Consider the following 18837-nt stretch of genomic DNA (forward strand, 5'->3'; position numbering starts at 1 on the left):
AAGGAAAAATTGGGGATGAACCAATATCCTAATGATGAAGTGGCTTAGGCTGAGCACACACTAAGATGATGTCAGGATGGTTTGCCATATAGGAGCGACAAATCATCTACATTGTTTAGTGTATCCATGATTGCATGCTCGCGCAGGTTATTAATGATATCTTCTAGTTGGCCATGCTGCACAGCTACCAGAAGATATCATCGATGCCATGCTCATGTTAGAATGTGCCATTGTATCAATGCATTGTGCAGTGTGTACAGGTGGCACAATATATTGGCTCGTCGGCTGGCCTATCAGCTGGGAACACATTGCTCTAATGCAGGCATTCCCAACCACAGTCCTCAAGGCACACTAACAGTCCTGGTTTTAGTGATATCCAGGCTTCAGCACAGGTTCCTAAATTAGCAGCTCAGTTATTTTGATTTAACCATCTGTGCTGCAGCCTGGATATCACTAAAACCTGCACTGTTGGTGTGCCTTGAGGACTGTGGTTGGGAATACCTGCTCTAATGTGTACCCAGCCTTATTGTTTTGCTTAAATTAATTACCCATGGGGGATAGATGATACCCCTTTATAAGAGCCACTCTTTAGCGTTCGATTGTGAAAAAAGTGTTCATAGTCGACAAAGGGGTCTATGTACTAAGCAGTGGAGAGAAAGTACCAGCCAATTGACTTGTAAATACCATGCCACAGGCTGTGTTTGAAAAATGACAGAAAGGAGATGATTGGTTGATTCTCTCGCGCGCATCCCTTTCCAAGGCTTTGTATATCTGCCGCAAAGCTGTTACAGACCTAAACAAATATTAGGATTGCATGGATAAAAGAGGGTCTAATAAGACTTAATTGTATGTATTCATTTGAGCATAAAGGAATTTGTAAATGGTGGTCAGTGCACAAACTTGATGCAGCCGTGTCAGATTTGTATAAAAAACAGTTATCCCATTAGAAGATGGAGGTTCATTAAAGTATCCTATTTACAGAAACATTTGGAAAGTTACTTTAAGAAACTGCATATTCCTTCAGGAACAGAGCTAAAGTCCATTTCCAATGCACTTTGGTATCAGGCAGACATCTTCATAAGTAAATGCCCACACTACAGATTCTTCATCAAGAACCAAAGACTGTGTCCTTGTAGGCTTTGAACTTGAGAAGATGTTGCTTAATAATGAGAGCCTGACAAAGTAGCTGTGGTACCTAGAGAGGTCTCCTCCCACTTCTATAGCATATGGCAGACACTTTTTTTTGTGTAAAATGAAGCTCATTGATCCTAACTTTGCTACTATTTCACAGATTCTGCATTGTGGGCAGGATGTATTATACAAGGGGTTTTCCCTTACTGCCCTGAAAGTTCATGCCTCAACCTCTCCTGAACATACTGTATATGGACAAAGGGATATTACTGAATAATTTTAGTACCTTATCCAAAGTAGTTTCTAACTTTCAGATCAATAAGGGAAATTATACTTTGCCTTTGTACACAAACACAAGCAACTAATGTCAAAGATATATCACTATCTATTTTTAGTAAGGGCAATTTTGCTGTATATGTAGTGAATGGAGTCTGAAAAATCTCTCTATTCTGTGCTTTCCATAAGATCTCCTCCGACCTTAGACCTTATCCATCCATAGACTTTCAAGATGAATGCAGGCCTACAAAGGGAACTGACATATGGTGCCAGAAGCAATACACATTCTACATCAGCTGTAGCAACCTCTTGGGCATGCTGGGATTGCACTTCAGCATGTTATTTATGCAAAGGAGCAGGGCATTTTCCTATCAGGCACTATTGTGAGAATTTCTGCATTTTTTGGGGGTCTGGAAAATATTCCTTCCAATGGGTTCAGTAGGATTTCCAGACAGTCAGGATCCCAGGGTCGAAATACAGACGCTGGAATCCCAACAGTCAAAATCCCGACATCGAGCGCAGCGTGTCCCTTTGTGGGCTCACTGTGCTCGCCATACTTCGAGCTCTGTGGCAAGCTTTGCTCGCCACACTATATTATATTCCCCCTCGGGTGGTGGCATGGACCACCACCCTAGTGGGAATACCGGGCATTTTGACCCGACTGTCAGGGAAATTAACTGCATCCCCTTCCAACAGCAGTTCAATAGTTTTTATTTGTTGCTCTTCAGCTGTTAAGTAGCCCACCCTCTAGTTCATGTATTGCTTGGGTATGTCTGTTTCACGGATGACTGCCATGGAGTTGAAAAGGAAATAAATACATTTAGTTAGCTTTTTTTCCTTGAAACATTGAATGGCTGCCATATTACTACCGTGTTTACAGTTTGTTTGGTTTGAAGGACAAGCTGGTAAGTTTTAGACACCATGGGAATGGAATTTTTTTTTTTGTCTAGTCTTTAATTGGCTGACAAATGTTAACCTACAGTATTAATGAATGACTAAAACCGTATATAAAGGAAGACATTGGCAGTTATTCGCTTAGATCTCCTGCTACTTTATATCCCAGGTATGCGTCTGCAACGTAAATTATAAATAGGTACATTTCTGTGTAAACTGAAGTCTGATCTTGGCTAGAATGTAAATATTGGAATACATTTTATAGTAAGGGTGGGTACACACTAGAATGATGTTTAATCATCCCAATGGTTGCGATGAATTCTCTTCGGCCCAGATCATACAAGCTTGGCTGTACACACCTCTATGTAATGAACAACATCTTGTTCTATCCTTAGTTACACTGCACCATGTCACACGCTATCTTCCGGTTGGCCATGCAGCACAGCTGACCAGAAGATGCCACATGCGACCCACAGGAGTGCACAATCATGCATACACCGCAGGCAATATGCATGATTTGTCATTTCTGCTACTGCAAATTGTGCTGATATCTTCCTAATGTGTACCCTACCCACCCTAAAACTGTTTGTCTGACATAATCTATCTTTTCACAGAAGAAGAGTTTAAATCCGTGAACAACTTGTGTTCTGTCTATCATGATTATTCCCTGTACTTCGGCAGAATGGGGAGGAGGACTGGCCCGGCTGTTGATCTACTGGACAGTGGAGTAGTTGTAAATATCAAAGCAAAAATATACGGTTTTATTTTAGGCCCAATGTAGATGCTTCCAGTGGAAACTTATTATTGGCAGGTACCCTTGAGATCAGGTGTTCTTGAGGTATATACTGCAAATATTACTAGACAAATTGGCCCATACTGGATTCATGTGGATATATTCTTAATAAAGTGCTCAGCTTTTCCTGTGAAAGACAACTTAATAGAATGTTACATTGCTTGCTGACTAGCTTCATACTGCTGAATGACTGCAGGTCAGTGGTGTAACTACAGTATGTCTAGAATGGCAAATTTTAAGGGGCTTACAAGGTGAAGGGGGCTCACCTCAAAATCGGTCATTAAATGCTGGAGACTGAATACATGATTTGGTAATTAATTTCTAAGTACACAGTACTATTAAGTTACTATTCGGTTCAATTAAATATAAAATATGATGAGCCTGGGGATCGGCAGAGCACTCATCACGCAGCAGCACTCAGCTGCCGCCTCCTGTATAAGCACACTCCCAGAATCCTGTGAAACTAGGCAATGGGAGCCCTTGGAATGGTCTTATACAGGAAGGAGAATGAAAGCTGAGCGCTGCCTCCTGAGTGCAGCCATGTCTGTGAATCAACGCGGCCTATCCAAAGGGTCAGGCAGCTGTCACATTACATTAGAGGTATGTTTATATGTTTTAACTGCCCCCCCCCCCCCCCCCCTCCCATGCCATATGTGGTCTGCATTGCAGCACAGGGTCAGCAGCCACCACTCATAATGACTAGCAGCTGGGTAAGCTGTGCTGGTACTTAATACGCTTTGAAACTATTTTGCTGCACCGCGTCACACATTTCTAAAAAACCATGTAGACCTAAGGGTTTCTAGAAATCAAATAGGAAGCCCACCTTGAGAGTTTGCCAGGGGCTTCCAAGCCTCTATGCCACTGCTGCAGGTGTAACATATGGTCTTAATGTGGCTTGTCCGATTAGGTAATTGGCAGTACAATTACCTGACTGGCCTGTCAGGCACTTGTATAGATTTTGTGCAGCCAGTGGATGCATTCAAAGCTGTCTAACAGTACTACATGTCTCAGATGAAGGCTCTAATCCTTGCTGAATAATCGCTGTGGGTGGTTTCTTGTTTACAGGGGAGAATTAGCTGGCACTCTCGCTTCAGCTATGAATACTCACCGAACAACAAATCTTCTGATGGGACGTCAAGCAGCACTGGTAACTTCTAATTTCACTGTGTTTGGGGTGCAGGGATTTTTTTTTTCCTTCCTTTTTCACAAGTGGAAAAATGGCTGAATATTTGACCAAAATAATACAATGAAGTGATTGCTATGTATGAAAAACAGATCCTACAAGTGACACCATTAACAAAAAAAAAAAAAAAAAGCTATATTCATATTGCAAGAGTTTTTCCATCTTTGGGGTGTATCCAAATAGCTGCAAGTAATTAACCGTGGCTAATGGATTTGCTCCTGTCTATCCTATTGTCCCCAAAAAGCCGACGTGAGTTGCGGCTTATCAGTGATTTAATTTCATCTCAGGCAGGTGAAACAAAATCCCAGATAAACACTGGCATTTTGGGGATGTGAACGCTAAAACACAGGATTCACTGAACCTACATGTTCACAGGACAAATGCCAGTTCTTGCCATTCCGTATCTAATAACTAAAACATGATTTGTTGCTATGGTCCTCTTCTCCACTTGTCTGATTTAGAAGACTTGATGAACCTCTCCCATGGTAGCTGCACTAAATGATAGTCAAGTGCGAGACCATAGTAAGGCCTGGCCAACCTGTGGCTCTCCAGTTGTTGAGAAACTAGAAGTCCAAGCATGCCCTACCACATTTTAGCTATTTGATAATGCTAAACCTGTGTCAGGGCATGCTGGGATGTGTAGTTTAACAGCTGGGGAGGTACATGTTGGCCAGGCCTGCCATAGTACATAAGAAAAGGCACAAAGTGTAGTGTATGATTGATATAATATTTCCTTAGATCTGTCATTTGTGCCTGTGCTGACATCTTCCCAAGTGGACCTCAGCATAAACAGCATTTTGAACCATGGGAAGCTGATGTCTGGCCACAAACGCTCAAGTTCATATGAAGGGTTCATCCAAGGAAGCGGTTCCAAACAGGTAGGTGTGTTCATGGTCCGCAAACCTAAATGACCATAGACAGGGCTGCTTATTGGCCTGATCTGAAAGATCCAACCAATTGTTGCTGTGAATAGAAGGCCAGATCAGCATAATTGGAACAGTTGGGTAAAGACCACATTGGGTCATTGCACAGCCAGGTTTACTGGTTGAGATATCAACAATACATTCAGATGTTAAACTAGCCAACCTAATTGTTAATTTGCATCTTTACTGGCAGCTGCTACAAAAATAGGACTAACTGATCACCAGTTAAGAGTACAGATCAGTGAAATATCTGACTTTACCATGCTATACTTGGAAGTACAGTATGTACATGACTTTAGTCTGGAATTGTGAACACCTTCATTACAATACCAGAGGTTCCTTTGATGCAGTACTTCCACTTACAGGAATTTCTTTTTCATCCACTAGGGGTCACTGGAGTACTCTTGGGATATGGACGGTGTTAGCAAGGACTGGGCACTGAATATTCAAATTTCAGTAACTCTCCTCCCCTCCATACTCCCCGAATACCTCAGTGTTTTTTCGGTGCTCACATGGAGGAGCACAAAGTGTGGAGTTCCACATATTCTACTTTTAGATAATTTTTTATACTTTTTTCAATTACAATCCTTTCCCAGCTTAAACAAAAGACTCTGGGTCCAGGATTATAGAAGCTGCTGCGTGCAGCTCTTGGCGTGTCGGGCCTCACAAAGGAGCCCCCTCACAGCCACAAGCAGCTCAGCTAACAACAGCTGAGGCTGCAGAAGGGACTGGACGGCACTTGATCAAGAAGCCCCGTCAGGGCCCATGAGCACAGTGCTGCAGAGGAGAAGCCGACAAAAGGTATTTCTGAACGGGGTGGTCAGTCACGCTGCCGCCCCGCCGCCGTGTGGGGGACTATTACAACCGCCCCCCCCCCTTCCCCGAAACTACCGCTCTCCGCTCGCCGCTGATGTCCGCTCCCCGCCTAGCAGTCCTGCGCCCTGCGCCGCTGCTCTCCCCCTCCCTCCCGCTTCAGAGCTCCGGGCCGCGAACGGCGGCTGGCGCGGCTCTGTCTGCCGGGAGAGGAGAGAGGGGAGACTGACCGCAGTCAGTGCTTGGGGAGGTCGCGCGGCCGGACGCCGCTCAGAGAGATGCGCTGCAGGGCCGCTCCAAGCGCCGTTGAGCCGGGGTCTGTCCCTGTCAAGGCGCCAGCTCAGAACTCAGAAGGGCACGCTGGGGGGGGGGGGGGAGTTGCCGGCGGCTCTGCTCACTCAGACCGCGGACAGCGCTCAGTGCTGCCGCGGTCTGTCCCTAAAAACAGTCCTAGTAGTTACTGGGCTCATGCTGGACAGACAGGAGTTTCACTGCCCCTATTCCATGCAGCGCAACTGCAGGGGGGGTGGGGGGGAGAGTGTGCCCTCATCAGCAGCAATAGACTGCTTTTGCTAAAGAAGGCTGTATTGTGTTATATATGCATAAGGGCACGTTTTATAACCTTCAAATGCAATATGTAGTATGCTCTGTGTAACAGACTATACGCACATGGCTGGAGGCCATTTTTAACAATGCTTCCTGTTTCTTTTCTGGAACTTTCCTGTCCTACAACACTCTCCACCAGATGGCGCAGGGGTGTTAGTAGGAATTTTCACTCGTGCACTGTTCTTCAGCCATATACAGAATTTTACTGAGTCGTGGAATTTGTCTGGTTACATAATAGGTAAGGCGCCAGCAAAACCTCACTGCACAAGATAGTGGGGATATTAACAGCCGGCCAGTGTTAATTTCACCAGGGCAGTGCGTCAGTCTCTGAAGTTTACGAGACCGAAGAAACTCTAATGCCTGATGGGGTACTATTTACTAGAGATGAGCGGGTTCGGTTCCTCGGAATCCGAACCCGCCCGAACTTCATGTTTTTTTTCACGGGTCCGAGCGACTCGGATCTTCCCGCCTTGCTCGGTTAACCCGAGCGCGCCCGAACGTCATCATGACGCTGTCGGATTCTCGCGAGGCTCGGATTCTATCGCGAGACTCGGATTCTATATAAGGAGCCGCGCGTCGCCGCCATTTTCACTCGTGCATTGAGATTGATAGGGAGAGGACGTGTCTGGCGTCCTCTCCATTAGAATAGAGATAGATTAGATAGAGAGAGAGAGATTGTGCAGAGTCGCAGACAGAGTTAGTTTACCACAGTCAGTGACCAGTGCAGTTGCTAGTTAACTTTTATTTAATATAATATATCCGTTCACTTCTCTCTGCTATATCCGTTCTCTGCCTGAAAAAAAAAACGATACACAGCACAGTCAGTCACACAGTGTGACTCAGTCTGTGTGCACTCAGCTCAGCCCAGTGTGCTGCACAGTCATCAATGTATAAATTAAAAGCTTATAATTAATTGTGGGGGAGACTGGGGAGCACTGCAGGTTGTTAGCAGGAGCCAGGAGTACAATTATATTAATTAACAGTGCACACTTTTGCTGCAGGAGTGGTGACCAGTGCCTGACCACCAGTATAGTATTGTTGTATACTACTAATATCTCTTTAAATATCAACCAGTCTATATTAGCAGCAGACACAGTACAGTGCGGTAGTTCACGGCTGTGGCTACCTCTGTGTCGGCACACGGCAGGCAGTCCGTCCGACCAGAATTGTATTATTTATTATTATATACCTACCACCTAACCGTGGTTTTTTTTTCATTCTTTATACCGTCATAGTGTCATCCTAATTGTTACGAGTATACTACTATCTCTTTATCAACCAGTGTACAGTGCGGTAGTTCACGGCTGTGGCTACCTCTGTGTCGGCACACGGCAGGCAGTCCGTCCGACCAGAATTGTATTATTTATTATTATATACCTACCACCTAACCGTGGTTTTTTTTTTCATTCTTTATACCGTCATAGTGTCATCCTAATTGTTACGAGTATACTACTATCTCTTTATCAACCAGTGTACAGTGCGGTAGTTCACGGCTGTGGCTACCTCTGTGTCGGCACACGGCAGGCAGTCCGTCCGACCAGAATTGTATTATTTATTATTATATACCTACCACCTAACCGTGGTTTTTTTTTTCATTCTTTATACCGTCATAGTGTCATCCTAATTGTTACGAGTATACTACTATCTCTTTATCAACCAGTGTACAGTGCGGTAGTTCACGGCTGTGGCTACCTCTGTGTCGGCAGTCGGCAGGCAGTCCGTCCATCCATAATTGTATTATTATTATAATATATACCACCTAACCGTGGTTTTTTTTTCATTCTTTATACCGTCGTCATAGTGTCATACTAGTTGTTACGAGTATACTACTATCTCTTTATCAACCAGTGTACAGTGCGGTAGTTCACGGCTGTGGCTACCTCTGTGTCGGCAGTCGGCAGGCAGTCCGTCCATCCATAATTGTATTATTATTATAATATATACCACCTAACCGTGGTTTTTTTTTCATTCTTTATACCGTCGTCATAGTGTCATACTAGTTGTTACGAGTATACTACTATCTCTTTATCAACCAGTGTACAGTGCGGTAGTTCACGGCTGTGGCTACCTCTGTGTCGGCAGTCGGCAGGCAGTCCGTCCATCCATAATTGTATTATTATTATAATATATACCACCTAACCGTGGTTTTTTTTCCATTCTTTATACCGTCGTCATAGTGTCATACTAGTTGTTACGAGTATACTACTATCTCTTTATCAACCAGTGTACAGTGCGGTAGTTCACGGCTGTGGCTACCTCTGTGTCGGCAGTCGGCAGGCAGTCCGTCCATCCATAATTGTATTATTATTATAATATATACCACCTAACCGTGGTTTTTTTATACCACCTAACCGTGGCAGTCCGTCCATAATTGTATACTAGTATCCAATCCATCCATCTCCATTGTTTACCTGAGGTGCCTTTTAGTTCTGCCTATAAAATATGGAGAACAAAAAAGTTGAGGTTCCAAAATTAGGGAAAGATCAAGATCCACTTCCACCTCGTGCTGAAGCTGCTGCCACTAGTCATGGCCGAGACGATGAAATGCCAGCAACGTCGTCTGCCAAGGCCGATGCCCAATGTCATAGTACAGAGCATGTCAAATCCAAAACACCAAATATCAGAAAAAAAAGGACTCCAAAACCTAAAATAAAATTGTCGGAGGAGAAGCGTAAACTTGCCAATATGCCATTTACCACACGGAGTGGCAAGGAACGGCTGAGGCCCTGGCCTATGTTCATGGCTAGTGGTTCAGCTTCACATGAGGATGGAAGCACTCAGCCTCTCGCTAGAAAACTGAAAAGACTCAAGCTGGCAAAAGCACCGCAAAGAACTGTGCGTTCTTTGAAATCCCAAATCCACAAGGAGAGTCCAATTGTGTCGTTTGCGATGCCTGACCTTCCCAACACTGGACGTGAAGAGCATGCGCCTTCCACTATTTGCATGCCCCCTGCAAGTGCTGGAAGGAGCACCCGCAGTCCAGTTCCTGATAGTCAGATTGAAGATGTCAGTGTTGAAGTACACCAGGATGAGGAGGATATGGGTGTTGCTGGCGCTGGGGAGGAAATTGACCAGGAGGATTCTGATGGTGAGGTGGTTTGTTTAAGTCAGGCACCCGGGGAGACACCTGTTGTCCGTGGGAGGAATATGGCCGTTGACATGCCAGGTGAAAATACCAAAAAAATCAGCTCTTCGGTGTGGAGGTATTTCACCAGAAATGCGGACAACAGGTGTCAAGCCGTGTGTTCCCTTTGTCAAGCTGTAATAAGTAGGGGTAAGGACGTTAACCACCTCGGAACATCCTCCCTTATACGTCACCTGCAGCGCATTCATAATAAGTCAGTGACAAGTTCAAAAACTTTGGGTGACAGCGGAAGCAGTCCACTGACCAGTAAATCCCTTCCTCTTGTAACCAAGCTCACGCAAACCACCCCACCAACTCCCTCAGTGTCAATTTCCTCCTTCCCCAGGAATGCCAATAGTCCTGCAGGCCATGTCACTGGCAAGTCTGACGAGTCCTTTCCTGCCTGGGATTCCTCCGATGCATCCTTGCGTGTAACGCCTACTGCTGCTGGCGCTGCTGTTGTTGCCGCTGGGAGTCGATGGTCATCCCAGAGGGGAAGTCGTAAGCCCACTTGTACTACTTCCAGTAAGCAATTGACTGTTCAACAGTCCTTTGCGAGGAAGATGAAATATCACAGCAGTCATCCTACTGCAAAGCGGATAACTGAGTCCTTGACAACTATGTTGGTGTTAGACGTGCGTCCGGTATCCGCCGTTCGTTCACAGGGAACTAGACAATTTATTGAGGCAGTGTGCCCCCGTTACCAAATACCATCTAGGTTCCACTTCTCTAGGCAGGCGATACCGAGAATGTACACGGACGTCAGAAAAAGACTCACCAGTGTCCTAAAAAATGCAGTTGTACCCAATGTCCACTTAACCACGGACATGTGGACAAGTGGAGCAGGGCAGGGTCAGGACTATATGACTGTGACAGCCCACTGGGTAGATGTATGGACTCCCGCCGCAAGAACAGCAGCGGCGGCACCAGTAGCAGCATCTCGCAAACGCCAACTCTTTCCTAGGCAGGCTACGCTTTGTATCACCGCTTTCCAGAATACGCACACAGCTGAAAACCTCTTACGGCAACTGAGGAAGATCATCGCGGAATGGCTTACCCCAATTGGACTCTCCTGTGGATTTGTGGCATCGGACAACGCCAGCAATATTGTGTGTGCATTAAATATGGGCAAATTCCAGCACGTCCCATGTTTTGCACATACCTTGAATTTGGTGGTGCAGAATTTTTTAAAAAACGACAGGGGCGTGCAAGAGATGCTGTCGGTGGCCAGAAAAATTGCGGGACACTTTCGGCGTACAGGCACCACGTACAGAAGACTGGAGCACCACCAAAAACTACTGAACCTGCCCTGCCATCATCTGAAGCAAGAAGTGGTAACGAGGTGGAATTCAACCCTCTATATGCTTCAGAGGTTGGAGGAGCAGCAAAAGGCCATTCAAGCCTATACAATTGAGCACGATATAGGAGATGGAATGCACCTGTCTCAAGTGCAGTGGAGAATGATTTCAACGTTGTGCAAGGTTCTGATGCCCTTTGAACTTGCCACACGTGAAGTCAGTTCAGACACTGCCAGCCTGAGTCAGGTCATTCCCCTCATCAGGCTTTTGCAGAAGAAGCTGGAGGCATTGAAGAAGGAGCTAACACGGAGCGATTCCGCTAGGCATGTGGGACTTGTGGATGCAGCCCTTAATTCGCTTAACAAGGATTCACGGGTGGTCAATCTGTTGAAATCAGAGCACTACATTTTGGCCACCGTGCTCGATCCTAGATTTAAAGCCTACCTTGGATCTCTCTTTCCGGCAGACACAGGTCTGCTGGGGTTGAAAGACCTGCTGGTGACAAAATTGTCAAGTCAAGCGGAACGCGACCTGTCAACATCTCCTCCTTCACATTCTCCCGCAACTGGGGGTGCGAGGAAAAGGCTCAGAATTCCGAGCCCACCCGCTGGCGGTGATGCAGGGCAGTCTGGAGCGACTGCTGATGCTGACATCTGGTCCGGACTGAAGGACCTGACAACGATTACGGACATGTCGTCTACTGTCACTGCATATGATTCTCTCAACATTGATAGAATGGTGGAGGATTATATGAGTGACCGCATCCAAGTAGGCACGTCACACAGTCCGTACTTATACTGGCAGGAAAAAGAGGCAATTTGGAGGCCCTTGCACAAACTGGCTTTATTCTACCTAAGTTGCCCTCCCACAAGTGTGTACTCCGAAAGAGTGTTTAGTGCCGCCGCTCACCTTGTCAGCAATCGGCGTACGAGGTTACATCCAGAAAATGTGGAGAAGATGATGTTCATTAAAATGAATTATAATCAATTCCTCCGCGGAGACATTGACCAGCAGCAATTGCCTCCACAAAGTACACAGGGAGCTGAGATGGTGGATTCCAGTGGGGACGAATTGATAATCTGTGAGGAGGGGGATGTACACGGTGATATATCGGAGGGTGAAGATGAGGTGGACATCTTGCCTCTGTAGAGCCAGTTTGTGCAAGGAGAGATTAATTGCTTCTTTTTTGGGGGGGGTCCAAACCAACCCGTCATATCAGTCACAGTCGTGTGGCAGACCCTGTCACTGAAATGATGGGTTGGTTAAAGTGTGCATGTCCTGTTTTGTTTATACAACATAAGGGTGGGTGGGAGGGCCCAAGGATAATTCCATCTTGCACCTCTTTTTTCTTTTCTTTTTCTTTGCATCATGTGCTGATTGGGGAGGGTTTTTTGGAAGGGACATCCTGCGTGACACTGCAGTGCCACTCCTAGATGGGCCCGGTGTTTGTGTCGGCCACTAGGGTCGCTAATCTTACTCACACAGTCAGCTACCTCATTGCGCCTCTTTTTTTCTTTGCGTCATGTGCTGTTTGGGGAGGGTTTTTTGGAAGGGACATCCTGCGTGACACTGCAGTGCCACTCCTAGATGGGCCCGGTGTTTGTGTCGGCCACTAGGGTCGCTAATCTTACTCACACAGTCAGCTACCTCATTGCGCCTCTTTTTTTCTTTGCGTCATGTGCTGTTTGGGGAGGGTTTTTTGGAAGGGACATCCTGCGTGACACTGCAGTGCCACTCCTAGATGTGCCCGGTGTTTGTGTCGGCCACTAGGGTCGCTAATCTTACTCACACAGTCAGCTACCTCATTGCGCCTCTTTTTTTCTTTGCGTCATGTGCTGTTTGGGGAGGGTTTTTTGGAAGGGCCATCCTGCGTGACACTGCAGTGCCACTCCTAGATGGGCCCGGTGTTTGTGTCGGCCACTAGGGTCGCTTATCTTACTCACACAGCGACCTCGGTGCAAATTTTAGGACTAAAAATAATATTGTGAGGTGTGATGTGTTCAGAATAGGCTGAAAATGAGTGTAAATTATGTTTTTTGAGGTTAATAATACTTTGGGATCAAAATTACCCCCAAATTCTATGATTTAAGCTGTTTTTTAGGGTTTTTTGAAAAAAACACCCGAATCCAAAACACACCCGAATCCGACAAAAAAAATTCGGTGAGGTTTTGCCAAAACGCGGTCGAACCCAAAACACGGCCGCGGAACCGAACCCAAAACCAAAACACAAAACCCGAAAAATTTCCGGCGCTCATCTCTACTATTTACTAGACGAAACAGAGCTCCGGTGTGTTTTCCGGTTTCGGAATCTCTTAATAAGATGTTAGTAGAAACACGGAAGAAACCAGATAACCGGGTTTCTATACCTCGTAGATTTAAGTCTAGTTGCCCATTTCCAGAGTTTGTAACATCTACAGAATTCGTCTGTGTCTAAACTTACTCAAAATATTAACATTCCAGTAACAACTGCTACTACGCTTCAAGACCCGTCAGAGCGTAAACTAGAAGCTATGCTAGAGTCCATGTATACAGCAGCAGGAGTGTTGCTTAGACCTGGTTTGATTGCCATTTGGGTAACTAAGGCGCTAATGGTATGGATACCTAAACACAAGTCTGGTCTACATGACGATCACCTTATACTTCTCACAGATCACATCTGTGACGATGCTGAGTATCTAGTTACAGCTTCTACTGACGTCTGTCAGCTCACTTCTTGCATTTCCTCGTCGCTAGTTACGGCACGACAAACACTCTGACTGCGGTCTTAGCAAGCGGAGGCAGAGGTTAATAGAGGTATAGAGGCGTTACCTTACGGAACTACTCTGGCCCGGCCTTCAAATCCTTTAGACCTCAGCCCTTTCGAGGCCGTGGTAGAACAACAGCCATGCCTAGTAGATGAGGTCGAGGACGTGGTTTTCAACAAACCAACACCTGTAATCAGGAAGCTAAGGTCACTCACAAGCCGGTGGCATGACGAGCTCCCAGCCCTTCTCGGATCTCCAGTTGTGGGAGCACGCCTTAAGATGTTCCAGTTGGCGTGGTTCCAGACTTCCACAGATGGGTGGATACGCAATTTAGTGTTAAAAGGTTACAATATAGAGTTCGACTGTCTACCGCCTCTGCGCAAGACAAGACTGCCTGTGTCGGACGACAAGAGGGCGGTTCGGCAAATTGCAAATTGCCATTCAGTCTCTGCTGGATTCAGCTGTTTTGATTCAGGTCCCTGTACAAGACAATGTCAGGGTTCTTATTCCAGTCTGTTTATGGTACCAAAGCCGGATGGCTCGGTCAGGCCAATATTGAAATTACAGGGCCTCAATCAGTACGTCATTTACTACAGATTCAAGATGGAATCTCTGCGGTCAGTAATTGCAGGTTTAGAGCCACAGGAATTCATGATTGCGCTGGATGTCAAGGATGCGTACTTACACATTCCGATTTGGCCACCTCATCAGAGGTTCTTGCGGTTTGCGATACGTATCAGTTTCACGTTTTACCGTTTGGCCTCTCGTCAGCGCCTCGGGTATTCACCAAAGTGATGTTTCTGATGATAGCTCATCTCAGATCCTTAGGAGTTATAATAGTTCCGTACTTGGACGATCTGCTCATTAAAGCTCCGTCTCAACAGATGCTCCTCCAACATGCGATGCTAACATACAATGTACTCGTTCAGCACGGTTGGATTGTCAACGTCAAGAAATCGCATCTAATTCCGTCTCAACGACTTCAATTCCTAGGTATGATTCTCGATACGGTAAATCAAAGAATTTACCTACCAGATCAGAAAGTACAGATTATTCGTTATCTGGTACAATTCGTGCTCAAGCCACGCACAGTCTCGGTACATTTGTGCATTCGCCTCTTAGGCACAATGGTGGTGGCTTTCGAAGCGCTTCAGGTCGGAAGATTTCACTCGCGACCTTTTCACCTGGATGTGCGCGCACAGTGGTCGGGCTCGCATCTGCAGATTCACCACAGGGTGAGGTTGTCGCCACGGACCAGAGTATCTCTACTCTGGTGGCTCAAAGTACACAATCTAACCGCAGGGAAACGGTTCGACGCCTGGAATTGGATTAATCTAACGACGGACGTGAGTCTCAGAGGTTGGGGAGCTGTGGTTCAAAATTATCAGCTCCAGGGTCTCTGGGCAGATCACGAAAGATTGCTGTCTCTAAATGTCCTGGAACTCCGGGCAATTTACAATGCGCTACGACAAGCAGTACACATGCTTCGCTCTCAAACTGTCCAGGTGCAGTCAGACAACGCGACGGCGGTTGCGTACATTAACAAACAAAGAGGAACGAGAAGCCACATGGCAATGCGAGAAGTAGCTCGAATCCTCATTTGGCCCGAGCCTCACCAAGTGATATTGTCGGCAGTGTTCATTCCGGGAGTGGACAACTGGGAGGCGGATTATCTCAGTCGTCGGGATTTTCATCCAGGAAAATGGGCAATAAATCCAGCAGTGTTTCACATGTTGGTCCAAAGGGGGGGGTTACCCTCAAGTGGACCTGATGGCATCTCGCCACAATCACCAAACACCCCAGTATGTGTCCAGAACGGGAGATCCAAAGGCAGTGGCGGTGGATGCTCTCACAATCGCGTGGCCGTACAGCCTCGTGTATCTGTTTCCACCGTTTCCGCTGCTCCCTCTGTTGCTAAAACGGATCAAAAGAGAGTCCGCCACAGTCATACTAGTGGCGCCTCATTGGCCTCGGAGAGCTGGGTTCTCGGATCTCAGCGGATTACTCGCAGACGATCCTTGGCCGCTCCCACTATGTCCGGACTTGTTACAACAGGGTCCGTTCCTTTACCCCGATTTAGCGCGGCTGCGTTTGACGGGGTGACTTTGGAGACCGCCCTCTTAAGAAGAGAGGGCATTCCACAATCTGTTATACCAACCATGTTACGTGCTAGGAAGACAGTTACGGCAGTTCATTATTACAGAATTTGGCGTGCCTATATAGGTTGGTGTGAAGCTCGGAAGTTTCCGACATCATCTTTCAAGTTATCCCGTCTTTTGTTATTTCTACAGACGGGGTTAGATGGAGGACTGCGTTTATCTACACTAAAGGTGTAGGTCTCTGCTTTGTCAATTTACTTTCAAATACGATTGGCTCTATTGCCGTCTGTACACACCTTTCTGCAAGGTGTCCTCAGAGTACAGCCTCCATTCATTCCACCTACAGCGCCATGGGACTTGAATCTGGTTTTAGATTTATTACAGTTGTCCTATTTTGAACCCTTACAGCAAGTGGATATTAAGTTTCTCACTTGGAAAACAATTTTTCTTCTAGCTTTAGCTTCTGCAAGGCGTGTTTCAGATTTGGGTGCCTTGTCATGCAAGCCACCGTTTTTGGGGTTTCATGATGACAGAACGGAACTTCGAACGAATTCCGTTTTATTGCCAAGGGTAGTGTCCTCTTTTTCACATCAATCAACCAATGGTAGTTTCTGTGTGAACAGGTAATTCGGGAACTTTGGATGTGGTACGCGCATTACGCGTTTAGGTATCCCGAATGTTTACAGTTCGTAAGCCGGATATCTCTATCATGCTGGCAAGATGGGGTGGCCAGCTTCTAAGCAGACCTGATCCAGATGGATAAAACTGACCATATGTCAGGCTTACCTTCATGCTAGGTTACAGCCGTCTACATCAGTAACAGCTCATTCCACACGTTCTGTGGGAACTTCATGGGCAGCTGGTCGTGGAGCTTCTACAACGCAGCTTTGCCGTGCGGCTACATGCTTATCAGTGCACACGTGTGTGCGCTTTTACAAGTTTGATACGTTTGCAGCATCAGCATATAGCTTTGGCCGCTTAGTGTAACAGGTGCCAAACAGCTCTCCCGCCCACAGGGGAAGCTTTGGTACGTCCCAAGAGTACTCCAGTGACCCCTAGTGGATGAAAAAGAAAATAGGATTTTGGTACTTACCAGGTAAATCCTTTTCTTTGAATCCATAGGGGGCACTGGACGCCCACCCAGAGCAGTTTTACCTGGTTGTGGTAAGTTCAGTGGATCTTATGGTAACACATTCTCACCGATTTATCGGTTATGGTGTCAACTGGTTAGTTGTCAGTTACGTTATGTGTCAACTTTATTGTTGTCCGTTATGTTATAATGTTATAGGTAATTCTCCATTGTTCATCCTCTCTATCCTGTTCGCCTCAGGAAAAAACACTGAGGTATTTGGGGAGTATGGAGGGGAGGAGAGTTACTGAAATTTGAATATTCAGTGCCCAGTCCTTGCTAAGACCGTACATATCCCAAGAGTACTCCAGTGCCCCCTATGGATTCAAAGAAAAGGATTTACCTGGTAAGTACCAAAATCCTATTTTTGTCATAGCATGTCTGTAATAAAATGCAAACTTTTATAAAACCACTAAGGTTTAGACTGGTTGGTAAGAATGCTGCAATGGTCATTAGATCTCTATTATCTCAGAGTTGGCGTGCTCAAAGAATACGTCTACCCCCGACCATCTCAGAGTTGGTTCCTGTCCGGCGGGCAATGATCAAAACAGAAATGCTGGTCTTCACATCAAGCTCCGACATTCCTGGTTACAAGGTATATTGGGTGTTGGGCTGAGGCGTGTATGATGTCTCCAGAACAGTAACTAATCTGAAATGCTGTCTTCCAGGCTTGCTCTAGCTGTTACAGGAAGAGACTCTTCTTTTTCTGGCCGTACTCCTGCAAATTCTGTGACCGGTAAGAACATGTAAAATATTGAACCTTATCTCTACATATTGAACATTATAGGCTTTGTGTATATTATGCTCCTCTGGTAAGTAGAGGGTAATCTGGGCATTTGGACTGTTGTCGCCTTTCATACATTTCTGCTGCTCTATTGGAGCAGCAGACAGTATAATCCTACAGGAACTCTTGATGTATAAACATGATCAAACGCATGCAGCAAACTTTAACATGTTGCTTTCAATATGGAAGAGGAAAGAAGGAACACCTTCTATAATGGAGTCTGGAAAACCACACAACAGTGGTTGCAATATCAAAATGACACATCTAACAATATACAATGACTGCCCACTTTTGGCTACAATCTGTTTTCTGACCATTTCTTCCACTATCATCCCCCCTCCTCTGATTTAAAGTATACTTGCCAACTCTGTCTGTCACCTTCAGGAGGGTGCAGCTAGGTCGGCATAATGGGGTGTGGCATGGCAAAAGTGGGTAGTCTGTCGGGCATGGAGCGTGATCACATCACCATAGGCGTGCGCAGCACATTTTATTAGGGGGTGCACCGTCGGAGGGGTGTGTCTAGCACCATCTATTGACAGTCAACGCAATATAAAATATCCACCCTTGTACCAATCCTAATAAAGCAGATACATTGTCAGATGTTGTGGTGTGCACCAAACAAACACCCCTGATGGCACTCACTGCAATTACAGTGCTCCTAATCAGCTTGGCTCCCCTCTTTTCCCTGCAAGCAGCAGCTTACTTATAAGTCATTCACTCACTGACACTGACAGTCACAGACTAGTACTGCTGCTGCTGGAAAAACGAGTGACGTGTCAATGCTGCTGCCGACCGCCTGCCAGTATTGAATTTGTCTTCCTAAGAGGAACCCTGGCTGCATGCTGCTCCTCATCAGTGGCTGGCGTTGGCATAGCATAGAAGGAGAGAGGTGGTGGGTGTGACGAGTGGGCGTGCGAGCAGCATGACGTAATCACGTCACATCACGCTGTTTTTGTACATGGTGGTGGATCCGGGAGTTTGAAAGTCGGTGGCAGTGGCACCCTTGATTAACCCATGTGACCAGTCAGTAATGCAGTCCT

At 46.1% G+C, this 18837-nt stretch overlaps 1 protein-coding gene across 2 annotated transcripts in view; it reads left to right on the plus strand.

The window, feature by feature from the left end:
* Window positions 1–18837, plus strand: part of LOC135055239 (protein spire homolog 1-like) — a 123622-nt gene that overhangs the window by 61604 nt on the left and 43181 nt on the right. For both annotated transcript variants that reach the window (XM_063959047.1, XM_063959048.1), the window contains exons 9-13: window positions 2916–3034; window positions 4160–4241; window positions 5016–5155; window positions 17486–17608; window positions 17682–17749. In XM_063959047.1, the coding sequence (XP_063815117.1) occupies window positions 2916–3034; window positions 4160–4241; window positions 5016–5155; window positions 17486–17608; window positions 17682–17749 (532 nt within the window). The remainder of the gene's footprint in view (window positions 1–2915; window positions 3035–4159; window positions 4242–5015; window positions 5156–17485; window positions 17609–17681; window positions 17750–18837) is intronic.

Source organism: Pseudophryne corroboree, chromosome 3 (assembly GCF_028390025.1).
Source record: "Pseudophryne corroboree isolate aPseCor3 chromosome 3, aPseCor3.hap2, whole genome shotgun sequence".
Taxonomy (NCBI): Eukaryota; Metazoa; Chordata; class Amphibia; order Anura; family Myobatrachidae; genus Pseudophryne; species Pseudophryne corroboree.